Genomic DNA, 24,109 nt, shown 5'->3' with positions numbered 1-24,109 from the left:
AAAAAAAAAAAAAAGAAACAGCTGAAGTAGAAAACACAGCTTCAGCTTCAGCCCACACCTGAAGTTTGAGTTTGGCAGTGTTGGAGAGCAACAGAAAAAAGTCTGATGAGATTTGACAGGCAGCTTTAACCAAAACTGTAATACTAACCTAGGTCAAATACGTAAAGAGCATAATGCCATCAAGCAAATATTTTCAGTAACTGCAGATTTAAGTAAAGATCAATGATTTAGCAGGCATAAAAGATGAATATTCATGAGTTATTATTACTCACTGGAGAACTATTCACTATAGTTTCATTTCTTATTTTTAACCAAAAGATCAGCTGATCAAGATTATAAAAATGATCAGTCTGGCTGTCAAGTATTATCAGATGATGATATGGATAATAAAGTCAAAATTAAGCTACAATCTATTTAGTTTCAGGACTAACAAATAAATTGTTTATGATGTTTCATAACCATGCTGAGTAAGATCTAAGCCTACCAAAACCTTATGCCCATTAAAGAGCTTATCCAAATGCTGATAGGCAAGCATAATAATCCATATTTCATCCATTATGAAAAACTAAGGAGAAAATTAAGGTTATGTATAGAATACTATTTTTTTGCTACTGTCAACAGAAGTTAAGCTTGACTTTGGAAAGAAGATGTTAAAGCTCACTTTTGGGGACGGGTTTAAAGAAAACACATTGAAGACTATAAAGGAAAAGTCAATTTCTCTGGAGAAAGGAGTGGAGTATCTCAATTTATCAGGTGCAATCAGGAAGCCTTTCATGTAGATATCAGGTATAACACAGGAAAGCGCTAAGCCAGTTCTACTGACTGCTTTCCTACTGTGCATTTTAACAGAGGTGAAAAAAAGCAGGAGGCAGTTAACTGTAGCACAGATGGCATGAATAACTTCTCATAGTATYGAGTTATCTGGCATGAAAATTCTTTAAGGTGTAAGATCAGATATCTAGCACTGTGTAATCTATTCAACAGTCATTTTTCAGTGGTATCTCTGCTATTTGTATTGGGACCATCTATCCATTTTACTTGTGGGGTGATTTATTCAATCTCTGCCACCAGTGAAACTTTACCTTCTGCTACTACAGCATGAAAATTTATTACTTTCTATTTGGAAAGAAATGAGTGCTCAACTCTCATCATTTTCCTTACGTTGCCGGTGCTCACCTCGTACTTCAGTTTGCTGCAGCTTGTCCGTAAATGCTAACAACGGTGACCTAGACCGTTGTATAACAGGCAAGGTTGGATCAGTGAATGTTATAGTATCCTTTCCACCTGAAACAAAGAAAATGTTAGAACAACTAATTTGCCAACTGCATTCATTGTTCACTCATGATATTCAAGCAGATTCTACTCCCCCCCCCCGCCAATGTTATAGAAAAGTACAGAACAGGAAAAGCATCTCAAATGATCCTTCCACAGTATGGGAACCTCCTCCCCCCCCCCCTTACTGCAGCTGAAATATGCAAGTCAAACATAGAAAAGGCATGTTTCTACCCACGCTACTGGGTAAAGAACAAACTTTGAAAGAGGACCAGATGCTGCATTCWGCAAATTCTATTAGCCATACAATTCAGCATATTAATCATCTGATCATACCAGAAGTTTTATAAGAAGTATTTTTAGGTAAGGATTTACACTAACACGTGGATCATTTGCACGTCGTCATTCAGCACCAACTCTGTACTCTCCTGCCTCAGTGATGCACCTGTTCACATCACGAATGCAGTTTGGCACTACAGTCCCATACACATATTATCCTACAACGTCCCCTTTAAAAAAAGTAAGTAAGCAAAAAGCTTCGCATAACTAAGAGGCAGGCTAGAACCGAGGGAGCAAGCACACATACATTGCCCGGGAACAGGAGGGATTCTGATCTGAAAATTCCCAAAGCATTTCTGAGCATTTCTGTTTCAAGCCAAATGGAAAAGGGCAACTTTCCAGCTCTTTTGTGGAGAAAATTGTGCAAGAAACTCTTCAGATAAGGACTCTGCTGTGGATGCCTAGCCTTTACATGTTTTAGCAGTACAGAAAGCAACACCTGCAGATCCTTTAGAAAATCCTCCATTATTCGGGATCCTCAGGTCTTTTAGTGACTGACACTACCTTAAACCTAGTGGGGAAATGGCAGGAAATCTGCAAGATCAGCTAACCATGGCATTTGCATGGCCTCCAGAGCACTGCCAGCTGCTAGGTTATGGCTGCAAAGGTGGCAAGCTCCTGCTCTATTTATCTCCATAAGACTGGACATTTATGTTACAATCATTTTCCCCTCTAAATCTGTTTGTACGTTACCCTTAAGCCAACATCCTAAATCTAATCACCCATTTGAGACAAAGACTTTCAAAAGAGCACCAGGTCAGGAGATATCCTGAATAAATCCAGCTTTGGGAAAGCTCTGGTACCTTCTGTGAAGCAACGAAAGTCAAGCTCCTCTCATGGAGTCCAGGTGGACTGTCCCAATCTCTAACTATTTTTGAAAACAGAGGCTGTAAATACCTTGATACTGAAGCTATTATGGACTTTTCAAAATATTCTTAACAATTGGATAGAGACTGCAACAGTGAGAATGCACTTAATGCTTTAGAAACATTGAATTCATGAAGTTTTGATCCCACTGTCAAGGATGCATCAGCATTTTGCCTTCGCTACAGCAAATAACAGCGCTGTAAGATCACCTAGCAAAGAATAAAGTGGAATAAAAGAATTCACAATGTAAGATAAATTAATTAAAAATGAAAACTAGGCAAAACAAACCAAATTGCCATTTCAAAAGGCAAAAGCACCTGGAACTTTCCTGTGGCAGTGAAGAAATTTTGTTTTGGAAGGACAACTAAATAAAACAGGAACTAGTGATACGAAAATATCCAGTAGATATTCATATATGTAGTCCATATGTATCCAAAAGATCCAGTAAAACCCAACAGAACAAGATTCCAAAAGATTAATCCGAATAATGAATTTTTAAAGGTGCTTTTTGGCAGAATAATAAAGTAAAGCCTGAGCTGGAATCCTTGATGTTTCCAAGACAAGCTTCAAAAAAGAAACTTGTTCACTTCCAGCCAACATTTACACAGTAAATACATTCACTTTCACATTTTTCTATGGTTACAGAAAACAGAGCTAAGCTCAGTATCCACACATCTAAACAACAGCTATGGAGTTGAATTCATATTTGTTTATTAACACAATTCACATCATTTCATGAAAGAGGAACACGCCTATTGCTGACCTGTATCCTGGGAATCATGACCTGAAGTTGGACTACACACAGGAAATTTCAATTAGCTGCTGCATAAATTGAATATTATAACTTATATAGCTTTATGCAGAGTTCCTCTACTCAACGAATTTCTCAAGGGCTTTAGTGATTACCATGCAGATCTCAAAATAGGCAGACAAGTAAGTCTTCAACAGTAGTAAATTCAGTAATTTGCTTCCTTCTCCAGGACAAGCAAACTTCTCCACAGGATTCCCAATCTTGGGGATCCTTTTACATCCTCTTTTCCATTTAAACAACCCTACACAACTGTAACTGGTTATATCCACAACAGTGCTGAGCCAATGAATGCTGCTCCATGCTGATTATTGCGGAGCAAGGAGGAGTACTGGAACACTCCTATGAACTAGAAAGAAAAGGGCTAAGTCATGCATAATTTTTTCTTAGGCTTTTTCACTGGAAATCCGTGATTCATCTCGAGTATTGTGTCCAGTTCTGGGCTCCCCAGGACAAGAGAGACATGGAGATACTGGAGAGTCCAGYGTAGGGCTACAAGGATGATCAAAGGGCTGGRGCAYCTGCCCTATGAGGAACGGCTGCGAGAGCTGGGCCTCTTCAGCCTGGGGAAGAGAAGACWGAGGGGGGATCTKATCAATGTGTACAAGTACCTGAAGGGAGGGTGTCAAGGGGACAGGGACAAACTCTTTTCAGTTGCCCCGTGTGACAGGACAAGAGATGATGGGCAGAAATTGAAGCACAAGAAGTTCCGCCTGAACATGAGGGGGCACTTCTTCCCTGTGAGAGTGACGGAGCACTGGACCAGGTTGCCCAGAGAGGTTGTGGAGTCTCCTYCTCTGGAGAAATTCAAGGCCCGCCTGGATGCAACCCTGTCTACCRTGCTCTAGGTGACCCTGCTGAGCAGCGAGGTTGGACTAGATGATCTCCAGAGGTCCCTTCCAACCTTACTGATTCTGTGATTCTATCATTTTCAGGAAATGATGACTTGAAATAAAACAGGCTTGCTTATCTGAGCATCAAATCTGGAGAGGAAATAAACTGGCCTTTACTATATATTATTACTGAATATGCTTAACATATCACGYGTGCCTAAGTGAACCAGCTGCAACGTACCTCAGACAAAGCAAATAATGAAATGTTTCTGTGAACATCACATTCTTTGCTTCCTTCTCAACACAAGTGGGCTCATAAAAAGAAAACTAGAAACAAATCTATGCCTATGCTTTCTCTCTTTTCACAATGAATCTCACAAGAGATTGGTTCAGTTAAAGCTCATTTTCCAAACATGGGAAGCTGAAGTCTGTGATAGGCAGAACTTTTGCAGAAACTGAACTTATGCTACCACTTTCACCATTTCAAAAACAAAATATGCAGTTTCTCTTGATTTGTTTCCCCACAGTTCATTCCTGTGTTGCACATAAAGCAGRTGACAAATAAGCTACCTAACAAAAAAAAATAGAAGCAATTAAGCTTTCTTCAGTAGGGCAAAGTTTATTAACACCATTTTTAAGTACGTGGAACATATCAGTATCATGGTGATGGTGGATGTTGTAAATGATATATGTACAATGATGCCGAAGAGGAAACATTAGCTTCACATAAAGAACCTCCAATTTATAATGTGCACCTCTTTTAGTGGTGGATCAAACATTAGCCGTCATATGTATGTTTTTCCAGTAAGAAAAAGTTCAACTCACAACCAAATGGTATTTTTCTTTCTGGACTCAAGGCTGACTAGATGAGATACTTTTCATGTTCTGCCTCTCATCTAAGCCAAGGCTCAGCTGCAGAGTCCATTATGATAGTTTCCACATTATTTGTTACATGCTGCTGTTTTATGGAGCAGAAGGTTTCAATGCTCTGTAAACTAGTGACCCACCAGGTGTTGCAAGACTCTTTGTGACCACCTTGGGACCAGATTGCACTTGGAAACAAAAATACACTCTTGATTTAATAGGGAAGCAGTAAATCAACCAACAAATCTGGGTGCTCAACAGAACTTGCAATTCAGTGTAAAATTCCATTACAACTATTCAAGATAATCCTTTGCCACAGTTTTCCTCAAGTTAAAGGAATTGTCTTGTACAACAGCCTCTATTTCCCTGGTGGTCATCTAACTCACTGAATTGAGCATCTTAATCTGACAGATGTAAAAATGTTCAGATAACATTTCCATTTATTTACATGCAGTGACAATATTTAACGTACTGCTAAAAGCAGTTACTAAAAATATACATGTCAAGCAGAACCTACTCCCAAATCCCACTGAGACACTGTAGCTCAGGCCTTCAGGCAGCAAAAGAAAGGAAGGAAAAAAACAGTTGTTATTGTATAAATATTAATTTGATGTCTTACTTAAATAGACCACCAATGGAATAAGAAATTCCCATTTTTCCACATATTCTTTTAAATACATTTTGCAAAGATTAGAAACATTGCACTTATTAGTATATGAATGGAACACTATCTCTGAAATAGTACGTTAAACTGTTAAGTTGATGATACATACTTGTACTAATGTACAAACTGCATTGGCAGAGTCTAGACAAATATTTCACCTGCATTTCGGAAAGGTGGTAAGGGACAAATGCACTCATCATACTATATACATTAGGTGACTAACTGAAGTGCACTACATGGGAACAAATTTGTGACCTTCAGTTCTGGGAAGTATCAGTGACAGAGAGAACCAACTTCAGAAAGGTGAAACTTCAGAAAGGCATACAGCAGACAAGCTAACGTGGAAATACACCCTATCAGTCCAAAAAGCTGAACAGCATAGGTTTGTCACAAGGTCTCTACAGCTTTGTGAAATGCTTTCTTCTGCATGGAAAATTTAGCACTAAATAACAGAYAGTCTAAAAACTGGAAGCCTAAAGCCCACTAGGTCCCCCACCAATAGYACTGGTGAAAACTGTAGCAACTGAAAACTGTAAACAAAAACGCCTAATGGTGCAAACATCAACAATGGAGACGAATAATTTACAGCGGTTGAAGGAGATAAAATTAGGTATAATGGGAGAAAAAGAAGCAAAAAATAAATGTAAATTAAATATTGCACATTTTCCTACTAGCAAGGTCTATTAGAAAACAGATTAATCTCCCATTGCTTGAGTAATTTAAAACCAAATGGAAAATTTAATAAGATGCTACCACAAATAATCCTGCTCTAGAGAGACAGACTAGAAAATTTAAGATCTTTTACATTTACAATTTCTCAGAGTTTATGATTCTACAGAAAAATATGCAAAAATACAGCAATAAACCCTATGCAAATTACAGAAAGTACAAAATTAATACATAAAATTTATTGAAAAAGATAATAGCTAATATCCTGAGTGTATCATTTTATACAACCACTAAAAATAAAACAGTTCATTTTTTTTGCCTTCAAACTATGCAGTATACATCTTTGAAATCAATCAGTCTTAGGAGTCTAGTGATTTTTGGTTTGAATTTAACATTTATTAAAGGTTTCTAATTTTGCAAATGTGCTGAACATCACATTTGCAAAATCACTGTCATTAAAAAGAATTATAGCTAAGCTTTTCTTAAAAGCAAATATACCCTTGAAAACTAAGTAATGAAAGCTGTTCTTGTGAATTTCTACTAACCTGGAAGACTCCACAAGCCAGCAATTTCCAAAGTTCTTAACTTCTTTTCTAGTTCTGACACTCGATTACCTAGAATTCTTTGAAGAAAAAAAGAAAGAAACAAACAAAACACCGAGGAATATTTAGCTGAGATGAGATTTCTCATTATAGTGATCTAACCAAAGCCCAATTGCTTAATGACTGCAGTTGAATTCCTGAAGTGTTACTTAATGCAGTAAAGTTATTAATATTTTTCCTTTTACTAATGGCAATGGATAACATTCCCCAAAGCTTTGAGAAGGGAAATGTGCTTGCCTAGTATCCCGTGATAAGAAAAAAATATCTAGGATGTACTGGACATTTGACCTGTGCTCTACTTAAAAGACCAATAGCAATTCACAGTATTTCCATTTCCTCACCTGCAAATATCCCCTTTTCAAGCTACTTTTATTTTTTCTACAAGCTGAAATCAGGAGGTAAAGCTACGCAAATAGAGTATGTAAAACAAAACAGTATCTTGACTGAGTCTTAAATTTTGAGACATACTTTTTGCCTATTGTTTTATTCACAGAGATTTGTCCAGCACTAATCTTGCTTAATAGGGCAAAGAATAGCTTTTCTACTAAACCTTTTTAGTATTGAACTTTGCTTTCTTCCCTACTAAAAAGCTTCAAATACTTTACAGCCCTTATCGCCCACTCTTAGTTTTCACTGCACGTCTTGGGCCATCTCTTCCTTTGTATCTGATCCCTACATAAATACTATTTGCAGTTAGCTCTCCTGCTGGATTTAACTTTCAGTCTTAATTCTCTCCCAGGATCAAATGATTTTTATCTTGCAAAGAAAGCTCTTTTTTTTGCAATGAATTTTTGAAAGTGTTTCTCTCACAGGCAAGGCCAAGTCTCCTAGAGTTAGAAGTCTTTAAACAAATCCCAAACAATACTCAATTGAGTGAGAAACGTAGAAAAGACAGCAATCCTAAACACCACGGCCGAGATAATGGAGAGCAAGCTGTACTCATCAAATTACAGTAACAGGATAAGTCAGTTAAATTTCAACTGAATGCTCAGAAGCAGCATATCACAACGCAGCAAGGCAAGTGTCTTTCCCTGCCCACCAGAGCTGTGTAACACGGCACAGCAATCTCTCCACCCACGGTTTTATGCTGCAGACATTTGAGCATACTGGGACTGTCATCACTGACAAGATGGCAGAATTGGTAAAGAACAAGAAAAACAGCAGCAAAAATCAAAGGGGCTTGAAAAAACTGATTAACAAGGACAAAATATTTTTATTTTGTCTCTACTATGAGGGCTCTGCAATGACAGAATAAAAGCCTGCAATATTCAAAGGTTACAAAAACATTACGATGAGAGAGAGATTTCATATAAAAAGAGAAAGGGAAAGTTTATAATAAATATCAAAGAAAGCATCGAGATGTGCAGGGGTCTATAACAATTAAAGGGCAAACAGCCCATGATGTTTACAAGCAAAAGGAGAGAAAGCATTTGGGAACAGTTATGTTTATTCCTCCTTTGAAACACAGTAATTAAACAGGCCACCAAGGTTATAATAGATCTACTACTGTCTTTTCCAATCACAGTCAAATTAGATGGAATCTAGATTTTGCTTTCAAAATACTTTCTTCYGGTATGAGAGACTCAGTCTTAATAATTCTATTTCCATATCCCAATTTATGGCCCAGTCTCCGAGGTGTCCAGCCACTGGACATCCAGAGGCCACTCTCTCAGCAGCAGAAAGGAACAGTGCTCATGGAGAAAGGTAGGGGGCAACTTTCAAGAAGCTCCACCTTGCATGCAGGGAGATGAATCCCTGCTTGAAGGGCCCACTAAAGGTCAGCTGAAGAATATCCAGTGCCCCTTGCTTAGAGGGGCAAGGAACAAAGAGAGATCATGCAAGACTTCTGTCTCTATGTGCTAGCGCAACAAGAGAGTCAACAAAACAAACCCTATGGGGCTAAAGATTTGCCATCACAAATGAGGGTCCTGAGTTTAGCATTCTTGCCAGCCAAACCTCAGAACTGTCTCATCAGTCATGSTAATAATTCATCACCAGTTCTAGGGCAGAAAAGAAGAAAAAWGTACTGCCCTCTCTCTACTAGCAGTATCAGAGAACTACTACTAAACCCTCTGCTCAAGTTCAAAATCATTGTCACTGCTCTTGTTACTCAATCAACAACAGCAAAGCCATTTTTCTCTTGCTTCTCTTAAAATTCTATAGTTCATTTATCAGTTGTACCATACTATTTCTCAAAATTTTGGATCAAATGCATTCTGATAATTCTTACTGGATCCTCAAGAGAGGCACTGAGCAATTTTTTAACCTTTGCTGCAAGGTCTTTCAGAAAGAGGGGACAATACTTAACTGTGGTCCTTTCATTTAGGCACAGGACAAATACTTTCAATGATGAGTACCTTTCTAGTTTGCTCCAAACTACATTATCTGAATAGAGCTACGGTAGAAATTAATCCTACATAAACCTGTGAGTACTTACAGAAATATTTTTTGAAAATAAAGCAAGTAGTCCTGAACACAGCTTAGTCTGTCCCATTTCCTCCTCTCCCCAGTGAACCTCCAAATAATTTGCCACTTCTGTAAGTGCTGTGAGAAGTTGTACTGGCCTGTAACAGTAAGTATTTTTAAAAAGGTTGCATGGGATGATAGCACCAAACTCCCTAGTCTGTTTTCTATCTCTAGCCACAGCAGACCAGATCCTTCAGCTAAAAGAAAAGATCATGTCACTGGCAAAGGTGCTGACAACTATTTCTGTTGTCATCTAGTCCTGTGTCTAGTGCAACACGGCAGTTAGTCTAAACCTTTCTCCAGGATGAGGTTTTACAGCAATCTGTTGTTTCTGTTGCTCACATAAGAGTGGCAATGCTCCCCGATGAATTTAGGAGCTCCCTCCTAGCTCTTCCATACCTTCCAACACACCTGGGCATAAGCTCAAGGGAGAAATGCTGATTTACAGCACCAGAGATCTGTGCACCTCACCTTCAACGCAGATCTTACTACAGAAGGCATATACAATCACACAGACATAATCACCCAAATGTCTGTGAACAGGGCCTGTCACTGCCACATATCCAGTTCTATACATCACATAGAAGCATTTACTCAGCAACAGATTGACATAATCCTTTTTGTTATTTTGGCCATCATTGAGCTCAACTAAGTTAAAAACATTAAAATTAGTGCAACAAGTCTCAGTGGCAGAGCAATTTCTAAACTCATCTGGCTTGCATGGGTGCTGGCAAATTCATGAACAAATCATACTAAAATAGAATATATAATAAACTATTTACTGCTGGTGGAAGCCAGAAAGGATTTTCCTAGGCAGAATCAGAGGTGCTTATTTTCACTTTTCTGTAACTGCTTAATCTTGCAATACCTTACTGCATGCAGAATTCATTTAGGGACTCCATTTTCAAATTAAACTGATGCGTTTGTGAGGAAAAATGTAGGACACTACTTAGTGTCCTACACTAAGTACTAAGTACTAAGTACTAAGTACTAAGTACTGCTACACTAGGTAGCAGTAGTAGCTACCTATATCTATAGATACCTACAGAAACTGACCTCTTTTCTTCAGAAAACACTTATTTTCCTTAAACATGGGGTTGAAAAAAATTAAAGGCTGGATTTAGGCCAGTCATTCCTAGGCACATATTCCTACAGTTCTCTTTATCTTGCCACATATTTAGAAAAGCAGCAATAATAAAAGTCARTAAAAGTGTGTATGTTCCAAGAGCAAGTGGCAGAAGATGGTTTTAGCAACAGCATAACTGCAGAAAGCCATCTTCTACAGTACATCCAAAATCTAATCTAACTAAAGAAAAAAGAACCATTATCCTGTTATAGCATCAGTTAATCATATCTACTATTCTGTTATTGTAAACTTAAATAGCCACATTCCTATCTTCAAGCAGCAAGTTTTGACTTCATCAGGTTAACTGCTTGGAGGCAAATGAGTTCATATAGTCTGAGGCTTCTCATTTACTGGTAAGAGAATCACTAGCTGATCAATCATCTATCAAATAACAGAAGTAAAACTTCTTCCCGAAATGAAACAACTACCCCAAAAGCTCACACGCTTTACCCAACAGAATCTCACATTCCTTACCCAACAGTATGAATGAGTAACGGTATCCTCTGAACATGCTCTTTGCACAGGGAAAGCCAGGCAAATGGRACAGAAGGATAAAGGAGAAGACTCCTACCTTCTGATTTATGTAAAACCTTTTGTCATTACATTTCTCTGTAGCCTTACTTTCTTCTCAACTTCCCTACTTAGAATGGAACACCTTCTTCAAAACAAAAGAGTGGTTCTTCTACTAGTACCAGTTCTCTATGGACTTGCCAGCTTTACCTGTGCACTGACCTCACTCTAATATTCTCCAACAGCAGGGCAGTTTCCTCCCCATTTTCAGAAATCAGTAGTCTTTACTAGTAACTTTTTACGTTTTAAGTAAATGTCCCAAACAACTAATGCATGCATCTCCAATCAAGAATGTTTTTCCCTGATGTCCTGCCTGCATTTCTTTCTCACTGTAACCCTTTTGCATCTCAGATGTTTCTACATGAAGTACATCCCATTCCTCCCAGCTCCTTAAAAGCTTCCAAAATACAGCTGAAGTCAGAAGTAATAGAAAGAATAAGCATACTACACAGGAGTATTTCGATGTATTTTCACCCAACTTGCCCAAGATTTATTATTCTCCTTCTCCCCCGAAGCACCTGAAAACAAATACAMCACCACAATTCTGAGCATCCCTCACTCAGGAAAGGGGTGGATTATTACCTCCCTCTATGAGCTGATCTTTCTGTTGTACACAAAATATTAGTTTGTGCCTCCTTGTGAAGGCTTATCTTAAGAAAACCAGTACCTCATAGTTTAAAACAGAGAGGGTGGTATCAGAAGGTTGAGCCATTATCACATTGACACATTCGAAAAACGTAAGAGATTGCACGCGATCAAAAAAAAGACACAGTACTAAAGAAGATGTTTGCTGCAGTTACAGGCAAGAATATGCAAACTAGAACACCAGGAATGGCACAGTATCAGGATGTAAAAGGCAAAGATTGATTAAACCTGGAATAACAAAAGTTATTCTCTAGATGTTTTTCTTCAGGTGTTACATTAGCAGTAAGTAATAAGGGAGTGAGCATGTATTTAAAAGGGTGCTGGCTCCTTTACTAACACTGCTGAGTAAAGAAGTCCTGTTCCATGACATGCTTGCAGACATGAAGTTACTGAGCTACCACCAATTAGATGCAGCAGTGATGCATTTTCACTGCTTTAGTCTCCCTTCAGCTGATTAGGCATTTGCTTTCTCAAGAGCATTTAAAAGTGGCTATAAACTGCTCCTCCACTTCTGTTGCCACATCACTAAGAAATATGCAATGGATTCTGCCTAGTATCAGAGTTATCAATTTTCAAAATGAATAATCTATTCTAGTGCAATACAATTTACTTCAGTAGTACTCCTTCCTTCCATGAAAGATGCCTGCCTGTTTCTGGCATCTGGTCCTGATGTGCCTTTGAGAAGCCTGAATAACCTCTGATTAACAGTGGTGACTCAGTGTTGCAAAAAAAATGAGCATAAAATCAAGGAACACTTCCTAGCTCTGATTTTCATATATTACATAAGGACAATAATATCAGAGTATCAGAAAATGTGTCAAAAATGATTACATTCTGCCATGATAGGTGCTGTGCAGGATACAAAGAATTCTACTGATTAGTAGAACAGTTAAGAGTAAACAAATTCTCCTTCTTGAAAGTTCAGATTTTAAGAAATCATGCAGTTGCAATCCAGCTGTATTTATCTCCCAAAACTTTTGGCGAAGTACCTATAGAAGCAACAGCTATCAGTTGTATGACCCATAGCCTCCTAGCTTCTGTTAAATGTTACGTTCAGTCTTTCCAGATTCCTAGGTGCAACATTTACTGTTCCCACCAATGTTCTTYAGCAAATTCTTACATTAGCTGTAAATTCAACAGCTACCTTTTCCTCCAGTTCAAGGGAGTCCTTCCTCTTGGCACCTTTCCTTCAGTCCTCCCTACAGACTCTCTGCTAGAACTCCCTCTGCATTATTAGAATCAAAACGGTTTCCTATGGTTTGTTTTCAATCTGAGCAGTCACCTAATCCTTTTCTAGCAGAGGCTGATGTACTACACTGCAAATCCCAGATTTTGTTTTTAAAATGTAATTTTTCTCTAAACACACAGCTGATCTTTTTGTTCTCAAAATGAAACAGCTCAATTGTTAACAATGACAATGGATCTTCCAGAAAACAGACCTTCCTTCCCATTTCCCTAAAACTTCTGCGAAATTATGATTTTTTTCAGAGTTTGGTAAATTCWCCCGTATTTGGAAGCCATGCAACCTACTTGTTGGTTTGCCTTTGGTGTTGTATGATCATGTTTTTCTCGTGGATAGTCTCCAGCAATGCAGTGGCCAGCGATTTGAGATCTGAAATGGATTGTGGTGTGGCTGGCAGGCTACATCCTTGATCCTCTGACAACAATTCTTGGACTGTAACGTTAAAAACACAAATGAGTTTTGGCTTCTCATGTGTAGAGATGTGACACAAACATTTATTTAGCATTAAAGAACTATTCTCATCACTTAAATGAATAAAGATTTTCCTTCAATTAACAAACAAAAACAAAGTCCAGAAAGGTAAGACCSAACTGGCATTTTGAGCTTTTTGAGCTGATTATTATTCCAGAGCAATTGCGAGGACAAGTATAGGCAGGCACATTTTCTGCTAACTTAATTTTGCTTTTAGAAAAGTAATTTTTGTTCCGCAGGAACAAACTCATTCTTCTATGCCACTGAGGCACACAGATGGTTAAAGTGGGGTGTTTCTCTCTTCTACATTAAAACACAAACCCATAAGGCAACTTTTATATTACTTTTTAGAATTATTACAAGCTTCAGGTTATTTCAGATTGATGTGAAAATACAGTCACCCATGAATTCTTCCTCTGCAACTTAGAGTATGTTAACTTCTCAACCACATCAGTAAGTTCACTAGTATCACTAACTTCTGTAAGTAGAATCTGGCCTCTTCTCTTTATATATATGTATGCAAGTAAACAGAGAAGAGGACACAAGGAATCAAAACCAGAAAACTGAGTTTCAGTCCAGCATGACAAACACTACTGATCTCATGTGCATTTGTATATGTGAATGTACCTACACATGAAGAAAGAGAAAACAGCAGGGTGTAAGAGACTGCGTGGCACACAGAAGAATTTTCTCTAATATTCTGATTTTTGCTTCTTTTCTAATCTTGAATTTTCATTTGAAGAGGAGAAAAAAAAAAGAGATTACTCTGTTTCCCTTCTCATGAAGAACAGGAACAAAAAATCCAACTTAGCACCTTTCTCCTGCCCCAGTCTATTTTTACTGGAATATGCATTGGGACTATCATTGGTAGTAGAGCTAAGAGATGAATAAATAAGTGATTTGTCAGGGTCAAAGTTACAGAGGGGCTTAGAGATAAGAAAAAACAGACTTGAAGCAATTGACTAGGGTGAGAATGAACGGCAAAAGAGTAACAAAAGGAGAACCGGTTATTAATAGGGAAATTTTATATCATCAAGTCCACTGAGAAAAGGACAGAAAATTAGCATGTGGTAGTAAATGTGAAAGAGAAGAAAGATTTTGGTTTGGTTGGTGAGGAAAAGTAATAGAAATCAAGGGTAAGATAGGAGGAACTTAGTAAGATATGCGACACCATGCTGCATCTATGTAATACCTTGCTTTGCAGAAAGGACTCCAGTCAGAGCACTGCTACTGGATCTACTCTGAGCCTTTGAATTTTTTCGTCTTTCTAGCGCATTCTAAGGAAACAATAAATATTATATTTTTAGAAAAACAATAGCCYCAAATCCTTTCATTAGGATCTGATACTTTGATTTTGGTCTCAAAACTTCCCCACAGGGCCTGAAGCTACACCCATAGTATTCTTTAGGGATGTGATCCTTCTAGAATATTAGATTCTCTAGCCAAAACAGTCTTTGAAATGTTAAAAGACTCATTCTGTCTCATTACAATGACTTTATTGTACTCCCTCCCACTCCTCCTCCACCCCTCATGCATTTTTAAAGTTTGCCTATTTCTGAATAAACTGATGAGTGCCAGTGAGGATGTCGCAATATCCTGTGGAGAATGTCATCTGGGAATGAAATCAAACTTCCCCCAACATTTCTTTGGATAGGCTTCAGAAGGAAAACCCAAACAAACTCCCTCTACCAAATATAGCTTCTGGAAGCTGTTTCTGTAGCAAATACTGACTTTTAAGAGTCTGCAGCAGAATCACGATCCTGCTACAAAAGCCCAGTTGTTCAAAAACCTTTACAGTTCTGTGAAACCCAAGAGACCACTGCGATTCGCAATTCTCATATAAACTGCTAACTCACACTCTGAGAGACTCAAGTCATAAGAGTAAATAGACATTGAAATGAAGTTGGCAATACTTTAAAGATCTTTGCTCATGCATGAAAAGCAATTAGTGCTGTGACTGCTTCACAGTGATCTAACTAGTTATGAAGTCCTACTGACTAAGACAACCTTTCCCATGCCCTGACAAGCAGCCATACCCTCCAACACCCCAAAATCACAAGGAGACAAAAACAGGCTGCTTTTCTTCAGAAAAGAGCAAGAATATTTTGCCCTCAGGGCTCATTCCTGAAGATTTGATGCAAAACAGCATATATCCTATCCCAGAAAAGGAGGAATAATAAAGACTTAGCAATCATTAAGATACATCAAGAAATAGTKCTTTCAGGGAGCAGGGAGACAGAACTACTTGTGACAGAAACACAGCTATACTTATTCATCACATGCTGCATGACCCCCCTACCTTTCACTTACCAGCAGACTGGGAGGCTCCCCAGCAGGAGCCAAAGAATTTAGGAAAGGTGTTTCATTCACTTTTCAAGACATTCCTAAAGGTATCACTTGGTACTACATTGGCTGAGAAGCCTACAAGGAAGATTATTTGGCATATAATATGTATAGGTACTAATATTATCAAAATGTTAATGATGTAATTTTCTCCAAAGACACTATTTTGTTCTTTAAATGCATATAAACATGAGACTGAATAGTAACCTCTGTGAATAATGGAGCACAGTTCAGATGGTACAATTAGAGAACTCTACCTTGTATTTAGTAATATTAGACTTAAGGAGGTTGATTTCCTCTTGAAGTTGCTTTAATCTCTCCTGAAGATACCTGAAAACAACAATAATTTACACCATTTAACAGTGAAGTGTTATTGCGGCTCTTTACTATTTGGCATCTCCTGTTTTTGAACCTCAGACAGAATTCCTTCTATGGTTTTCTGAGGTATAAAGTAACAAAATCTTATTATTCTTAACCCTGTAAAAGTTTAAGTAGGCAAACAAATAGCACCAGAAAAGTAGGCTGTCCTTGTGTTAGATTTGTTAAAYGTGCTGCAAAACCAATTTATTTTCATCCTCTGGTTCTTGCGGAGGGGAGCTGGAAGGATCTACTTATGTCTACAGGAAGTATTTAGTCAGGAAGCATTTACTTGTGTCCGCTGTACTTGAAGGTTTGTGAGATGGACACTTGAAGATTTGTATACCTGTCAACACAAGACTTGGCTAAGCAGAGCTTTTCAGCTGCAACATAAATCACTTACACAGTGTGTCTCATTAGCAATCACAAAGTAGGAAATTTAACAGTATGGTTGAAAAGTGGTAAGTAAGYAACTAAAACAGAAGAGTTTCTCCTTATGGAGTTTATCCACTTGGACTAAGCAAGTATTTCCATACAGAAAAGCATCTTTTTTCATGCATAAAGGGTGTATATAACACCCCTTTTCATGTATAGCAGCTGTATCAGGGTTTGTGCCAATTTAACTGTTTTGGAGAAAAAAAAGTCACAGCAATATCTTGGGTGGGATTGGGGAGTGAATTAAATTGATACAGAACTCTGCAAGCCATGCAAAATAGGAAGCAAATCTGGAGTTGCTGGGAGGAAGTAATACCTCTGGCATTACACTTTCCTACTTCAAGTCTAAGTCTTTGTAAATGAACAGTGTCTTACAAGCTCTATTAAACTTTAAGGCAATTGTTGACATTAGGGGAGGACCTGTTGTGGCCAGTGACTCTTCTTTGCTGTCCCAGCAAAGACCATAAAAAACGTTCTTTTCCAAGGAAGTGACAAAAATATTAAGGTGCATCTACTTGGTGGATTTCACCAGCACAGTGCTGGCAAATCACCCCATGTTGACAAGCTCCCCCTGTGGTGGTGAAGTTTATCCAAAACYGTTAACTCAGGGTACTCAAAGTCCCTGCTTCCAGTTCAAGATTAGCCCCTTATAGCTCACTATGAGTTTCAGAAGACAGTAATTTTTAATGTTCTTGCTTTTGATGTCATACAGTGATGAGAATGAAGAGGTCTGTACTTTTCTTGCTTCTCCTTATTTATCTATATTTGGGAATACCACTGACACCTCTGTAGCCAAATAAAGCCCTAATAATTTCCTGCAGCATAACTTTCTCAGTATTATTTGATGATTAGCTATAGTAGAACAAAACACATCAAAGGAATTAAAAAAATCTCTTAACTTATACTCCTGGATGTATTTTCTTTAAMGTTTTTTTGTGCTCAATTTCCTGAAGCTCCAGTTGAAGCAATACACTACTTATTCTAGGGGAACAGTAAGGTCTGCCATGTACTCACCTGTTCTCCATACACAAAGCATCTATGTCAATGATACGGTTTTCATGCCCTCCTAAGACATGATTAAGTTCTCGGTTCAGCCTGTCACCCTTATCTTGGTAAAAAGAACGTTCTTCTTTCACATCCTCCAACTCATCCAGTGCAGATTGAAGATCATGTCTCAGAGTCTCGATCTGAGAAGGAAGGAGAACCATATTACTGTTTTGAAGTTTAAACTAAAGACTACATAGTGCTTAACCTGAAAACAGCAGCAAGTACTTCACAACAGGATTGATTTTTGGAGGGTCAAAACTGGTTCCAAAGCTCACAATCTCCATTCTGCAAAAGCTCACTAGCAATTCATAAAAGACAAGCAAGATTAAAATATCCTTAAAGCTCTGGAGAAGAAATCAGAAGAAATCAGAATATGTTGTATCCAAAATATATTCACTAAGTACACTTACAATGTAATTATTGTCCTAAGTGGTACTGCTGATAATACAGTAAGAAAAGCTCTGATCATAGCTTTATTACAGTGCTTCTGTAACTACTGACTTGAATATTCACTTACCTGTATTACCATCCTCCCGCTGCCCCATATTCACCTCTTAGATTTTATTGACAAGGAAGAAAAGAAAAATCCCAATGGTTGCCATTTTGTTTTGATCCCACTTGCAACAATATTCTTTTAAAATTGTATTTCCTCAATTTTGCTGTTATTTCATTAAWCTGAAATTAAATAACATTTCTAGAAAATGACTAAAATATAACAGCAAAAAGAAGCTTAATTCATATATTCTCCTACAAACACACTAAGCTGTTTTTAGCATATAACTTCTAGGATCCAGAAATGAACTCAACTGAATTAGAAATTGGCAAATTTGGAGGCTAAAGAGAAAAAGAAAGTCTGTAAGGAAGAGGTTGTACTAATCATGGGTTTTTCAGCAACAAAGTTCCATAGAATAAGAAAAGGAACTGAGAAAAGAACACAGTAAGCCAAGATAGAATCGATAGGGTGAACTTCACTATTAAGTAAACAGGTAAAAAAGTTCAGTACAAAAGATATGCAAGGACAAAGTGCCTCTATCTTTCAAGGAGAGAAAACTGAATGTGAAAGAAGTCTACAATAAGATGAGAAGTCTTCATCGCTGTGTCAGACAACACTGATAAACCCAAGAAGGTAACAAAAGAAAGCGAAAAGAGGCCAAGAGATGAAGGAGAGAAAAGAACTCAGGAACGGAGATATCAGAGAAAGAATCTTATCAGAAGAACAGCAAATACAGCAAACAGGCCTGTTGTACTTTGAAGAACCAGAAATAAGCACCTCGTCCTGACTCACCAAATGGCTTATTCAGGATGGAACTGACACTGGTAGGAATGAGTGTGGAAATAACAGAAAATACAAACCCTCCAAACCCTCCAGAAAGCTATACATCAATATCCAGGAAAGAGTCTGACAGATTGGGTAGTACACGGTACATAACATTAATACAGCCCTGAGGGAGGGAAAAGAGGTCTAATGCAAGAAACTTTTAAATGAGGGGAAAGAATGGTGAAGAGGCAGGAGGAAGAGGAGGGAAAATTCACACTTCTACAGGAAATTTGATCCAGGGAATGTATTTAAGATATTATACTGTGTTGAATACCACACTTGTAACAGCTTTCACTACGAAATCTCTTCTGTTGATAATACTGATTTGTCACCAGGTGTTGCTATGCATTATAAAAGGGGGAGAATGGATAATCTAGAGGAGGAAGAATTTCTGAGGTGAGGTAACTCACTATAATCATGTATGCATGTTCAAGTTAGTGCACAGTAAGAACCACTTCAGTAAAAATCCCAGCRCCCTCACCAATATTTGTGTCGATAACCAGCTACTAGTCATCCAAATACAACAGAAGCAATTGTTCACTTGCTACCACATCTGCTCTGTAAACAACCACAGTATACACCCATGCAGTTATTACTTGTTCTCGAGCTTTCTCCAGCTGTTGAACAAGGTCTTCACGCTCATGTGCTGCAAAGTGGCGAGCCCCAACTTCTTCATCTCCAAGTCTTTGCTTTGCTATTGTCATTCGAAGGAGCTGCAATTACAAAGACAGACTCCATAAGCAAGAAAACTCAGGCTATAGCATTAGTGCACATCTGCATTAGAAAGAGTAAAGCTGTCACAGATGTCATCTCTTCCAAGCCAGAAAGCTTATATTATTTAAACCAGAGGAAATTTTCTGAGCTGAGGGCTCAGTGCTGTTGTCAGTGAAAAATTCCAGTCAAACCCCCAGAGCATCAGCAGGATCTGCATTAGACTCTGCAATACTCATCACCAGAGTATACAAATGATGAAAGCTCAAGGAAACACAGAAGTGTGGTCAATGTTTTTAAAAGTGACAGGAATTAATTCTGGTCAGATTGAAGACTTCTCAGGCAGCCATTTTCATACACAGGCCTTAAAATTGCTTACAGCAGAAAACAGGCACTTATCTTTTCCTAGATAGGTTACCAAAAAAAAAAAAAAAAAGTCACAAAGTGGCTTGCTCTGCTTCACCTTTGCTACACTACTTAACAAAATCCCACTGCAATACCTCAGTGCACAARTAGCATAAACAGCTGTTGATATATTTGTCTGTGCATTATTTTTTGATTACTCACAAAAGTTAATTCACATTAAAAACCAAAAGACGCATCAGCAACATAGGACTTGGCCAAAATCTACAAACAGTTAATGAACTCATCAACTCYGTGCCTGTTGAAAACAGTCTGACTTAATTTCAGTCAGTCATACACAGTATCTGAGTTGAATAGCAACTACCATAAGGATTATCTTTCAAGAATTATGAAGGAATAAAATAACAGCATGCAGCATTTACAGTTGTTCATACTTTGTACAACTAGGCAAAAGTGTTGCCYCCCTATGGCCTAATTTGTAGGAGCTCCAAGGGGCTAGAGAAACCTGCTGTGATAACCCTCCTGACTTTCCCCACATTTTCAGCTGCACCAAGAAATTAATGTGCATTATTACATTGTGGAGTTAGAAAAAAATCAATCTTCTGAAAGAGAAAGACTGTACATTAAAATCTATCTTTGGTATTTATGGGGTGCCAGTCACCATGGCTGCAATGTGCCAATTAAAATCCTGCTGATACAAGACAGACTACCAGAATGATCCTTCCCATTTATTTCAGCTCAGGTCCAGTGCAACTCAGTGAACCTAGTACAACTTGTTCTGATAAGCAGTTCACTTGCTAAGGGAAAGCAGGGGCCCCAAAAGTAACTATGTTTGGCAAACTACATAACCCTCCGCCCATAGGGAAAGTACAAACTACTGCACAGTCAGTATAGCTGAATGGGTCATAGAAGATATAATTCCTRAACACTTCATCAAAACAAAGAACAAACTAGTAAGCCAAAACAGCAACTAGCAAATTCTGAAATGATTTCATAGCTATGGGGTATTTTTTTTTTTAAATGCTAAAAAAGCTGATGAGGAAAAGGCATGATAACATGATTAATTCGTATTTCCAGAATCTCTCTCTGTGTTCAGTGAGAAGAGCAACAAGAAACAAAGGTAATAATAAAGACACAGGCTTGGTCAGAAAACACGGAACAGGAGGGGAAAAAAAAAAAATCAGCCTTTACGGAGGCCGGCGGGGCCTGCAGCAGGGCAGAACTTCTCTGTAACACAGCATCAGGCTGGGAACTGCATCAGCACAGTGACTCACCCCATGACCAACCCTCCTCCAGCCCGGAGGGGCTGAGGCGTAAGATGCAATTATATCTGCAAGCAATTATTACTCGCAAGGTCAAACAGGCTGCCAATAAAAGGCAGGCTCTTTATTTACTAATAAGTTTGAAGGGAAACAATGAATGAAGTCTTAGGGAAAGAATGCTTCAGAAATCCAAATTCAGCCAGTAAAAGAAACATTACAAACACACATAAAATAAACTGCCAATCCACAAAACAGCAGAGTGCTTCTTCCAGACAGTTGGCCAATCAGCGAGTTGACAGGGCAGAACAGGCCAAGTCCTTTAATTCTGCACTGCGAGCGTCTCAGGAGGCAGCACCACCTGCTATAAAATTCTTCCCTTAAAACGCTGTGACCCAAAGAGACACTAAGTGTTACACCWCAGGGGTAAGGGCTTATTTCATATTTTAGTGCTTTATGATAACTTTTATGTACCTGCCCTCTGGCTGCCATATTTTTATTCCTGCTATTCCGGATTCACCGAGGGAAGAGCCACTTGACGGCACGCGGCAGCGGCAGCAGCGATCAATGCCACCCTGCGCATTCGCAGCGGCACAGATCTGCAGTATCTGTGCTTTACCACAGATAGCTCCCGTTTGTCAAGAACCAGTATATTGTTAGTAAAAGCAATCAGTGCAGCTAACCACTAGTTTACAGTATTTAAATACTGTAGCCTTTCTTTTTCAGAACGCCCCAGACCGGCTCCGCGGGGATAGCTGTTGCGCAGGCTGGGAGACCGGAGACAATGCCCACACCAAAGAGTTTCAAGTGCTTGATTRCCAACACACATGCAGAAGGAAATGGGAAACAAGCACAGGCAGTATGCTGCTCACAGAAGACAGTAACTATCATGTTTAGCCACAGTCACTGACAACAACTACCTCCACCATATTGCTTACAAAATCTTAAAACATAGACCAAAACTATGTCACTTTGTTACATAAAGTCCCAGTTCTGCCAAAACACATGCGCCACGTTTAACTTTTTGCACTGTTGCTGCATAAATGAYTGTCTGCCTTATCATAACGAACTGTCAGTAACACCACAGCTATTGTTTTCCACGCATCCGCATCAAGCATCTTCCTCTCACTTAGCACTGCCCTCGACAGCTCACAAAATCATCTGTGTGGGCAGGAATTGAAGTGGAGGCAACTGAGTCATCTACTCTTCTAGAAGCCTCTAGCTTCTCTCATGCTTTCTATTTTCTCCCCTTTAAGAGAAAGGATGAGATTTCGTAACTACCCTTCTCAGTTTCAATGATTGTTCTCCAACCTTTACTGGCTTAATGTTAGGAAGGAAAAGGATTTCCAAATAAATATCTCATAAACACTGAATAGTTTTCATGTACCAGAGTTGGTAAGAAATTCTGATCAATCATAAAAATAAACAGTCTTAAGACACTGTTGCTGGAATGCTGCAGTGCAACTGTTGCGGCACTTCTGAAGCTGCAGCAACAAATCCTTCTGGAGACTGCCTGAAGATGTTTTATTATTTGTGCCATGAGGATCCTAGCTGAATTAAAGGGGRAAAATAGTCCAGTTAAACCCTACACAAGTAGTTTGCTATTRCCTAACTAATTACATATCTAACATGATTTCAACAGCAAGTAACTGGTCATCACTTTAATGTCTTCTTGCTAATACAAGTGATTGGATCCTCATAGCAGCAAACATTAAAGCAAGTAAAAACAAGTCAAACCATCAAAACATTTATCAATAGAGCTAATGTATGATATTTAAAAAGAGTTTTTCTTTTTTAGTCCTACAAAGCCCTTGTCATTCAGTGACAAAGCCTGCATGAGTCACCCCTGCTCAGACACAGGCAGAATTGTTCATCCATAAGCAGCTTCACTTGCTGCAAAAGCAGCTGTTTGTTCATCTCTTGCCAGAAGTAAGGTTGACGTAGACCAGCTGGGCAGGATGCCCTCCCTCACTTCAGAAAAAAACAGAGAGAAAAATGCAGGGAAAAAATGTAAAAACAAGCAAATTATTATAGTTCTTTGTTTTTGTATATACCATGCATTATCTGGACTTCGGTGCCTAAAGTAACCCAGCTGCCAGTACAGGAGAACTGATGAGCAGAACAGAATGGCTTCAGGAACAAGCCCAGAATTTTATCAACAAAGCTAGAAGGGATCAAAATCTGACACAAGAGGAAAGCGTTAAATCCCTCAGAGAGATGGCAATGCTTTTTCAGGCACTTCAAAAAACAGCAACCTGACTCTAAAACAAGCTCTATTTCTCATGTACTAGAGAAGTGAAGAATGTGTTCCAAAAATGAAAATCCTAGTCTAAATCAATCCCTGTCTGATGCAATTCCTTCCCCCACTTTTTTTTTTTTTAACGATGCACTATTTTACACCTTTTGGAGGGGTGTACGGTGGGTGGAATGACTCTTCCTGTATTCTTCCATTCCTTAGGAGGGTCATTCATTTCAATTCATACTCAGAATATAGATTTTACAAACATGGTCAGCTAATATCAAGTTAATCCGCCAAGACAAACCCAGGCAAAACCAGCTCAGAACATAAAGATGTTACTAAGATCATATTATCACATGGAATTATAATAGGTGCATAACCTTGATATTCAAATTCACTGATATCTCCTGAAATGGGACTGCAATACAAAAATAGTGTCCCAGCCTTCAAATCTACAATACAAAACACGTGATGGAGATCTTGAACCGTGAAACAAAGTCCCAGGTGAGAGTAAAAAGCTTATTTATAAGCCCCTTCTCAGTGGCTTAGAGACATCCACATTTAAATCTGCAACTCACCTGCCTGCAGGTACACAGAC

At 38.5% G+C, this 24,109-nt stretch overlaps 1 protein-coding gene across 2 annotated transcripts in view; it reads right to left on the bottom strand.

Annotated features, from left to right (window-relative positions):
- Positions 1-24,109, bottom strand: part of CCDC149 (coiled-coil domain containing 149) — a 53,538-nt gene that overhangs the window by 7,796 nt on the left and 21,633 nt on the right. For both annotated transcript variants that reach the window (XM_085322687.1, XM_085322686.1), the window contains exons 5-11: positions 19,536-19,652; positions 17,589-17,761; positions 16,040-16,112; positions 14,632-14,716; positions 13,256-13,400; positions 6,862-6,938; positions 1,177-1,284 (exon numbers count right to left, since the gene is read on the bottom strand). In XM_085322687.1, the coding sequence (XP_085178813.1) occupies positions 1,177-1,284; positions 6,862-6,938; positions 13,256-13,400; positions 14,632-14,716; positions 16,040-16,112; positions 17,589-17,761; positions 19,536-19,652 (778 nt within the window). The remainder of the gene's footprint in view (positions 1-1,176; positions 1,285-6,861; positions 6,939-13,255; positions 13,401-14,631; positions 14,717-16,039; positions 16,113-17,588; positions 17,762-19,535; positions 19,653-24,109) is intronic.

Source organism: Rhea americana, unplaced genomic scaffold (assembly GCF_003343005.1).
Source record: "Rhea americana isolate MKP2758 unplaced genomic scaffold, rheAme1 scaffold_8, whole genome shotgun sequence".
In the NCBI taxonomy this organism is placed as follows: Eukaryota; Metazoa; Chordata; class Aves; order Rheiformes; family Rheidae; genus Rhea; species Rhea americana.
Note: the sequence above shows the minus strand (reverse complement) of the source record. Positions and strands in the feature narration are given on the sequence as shown.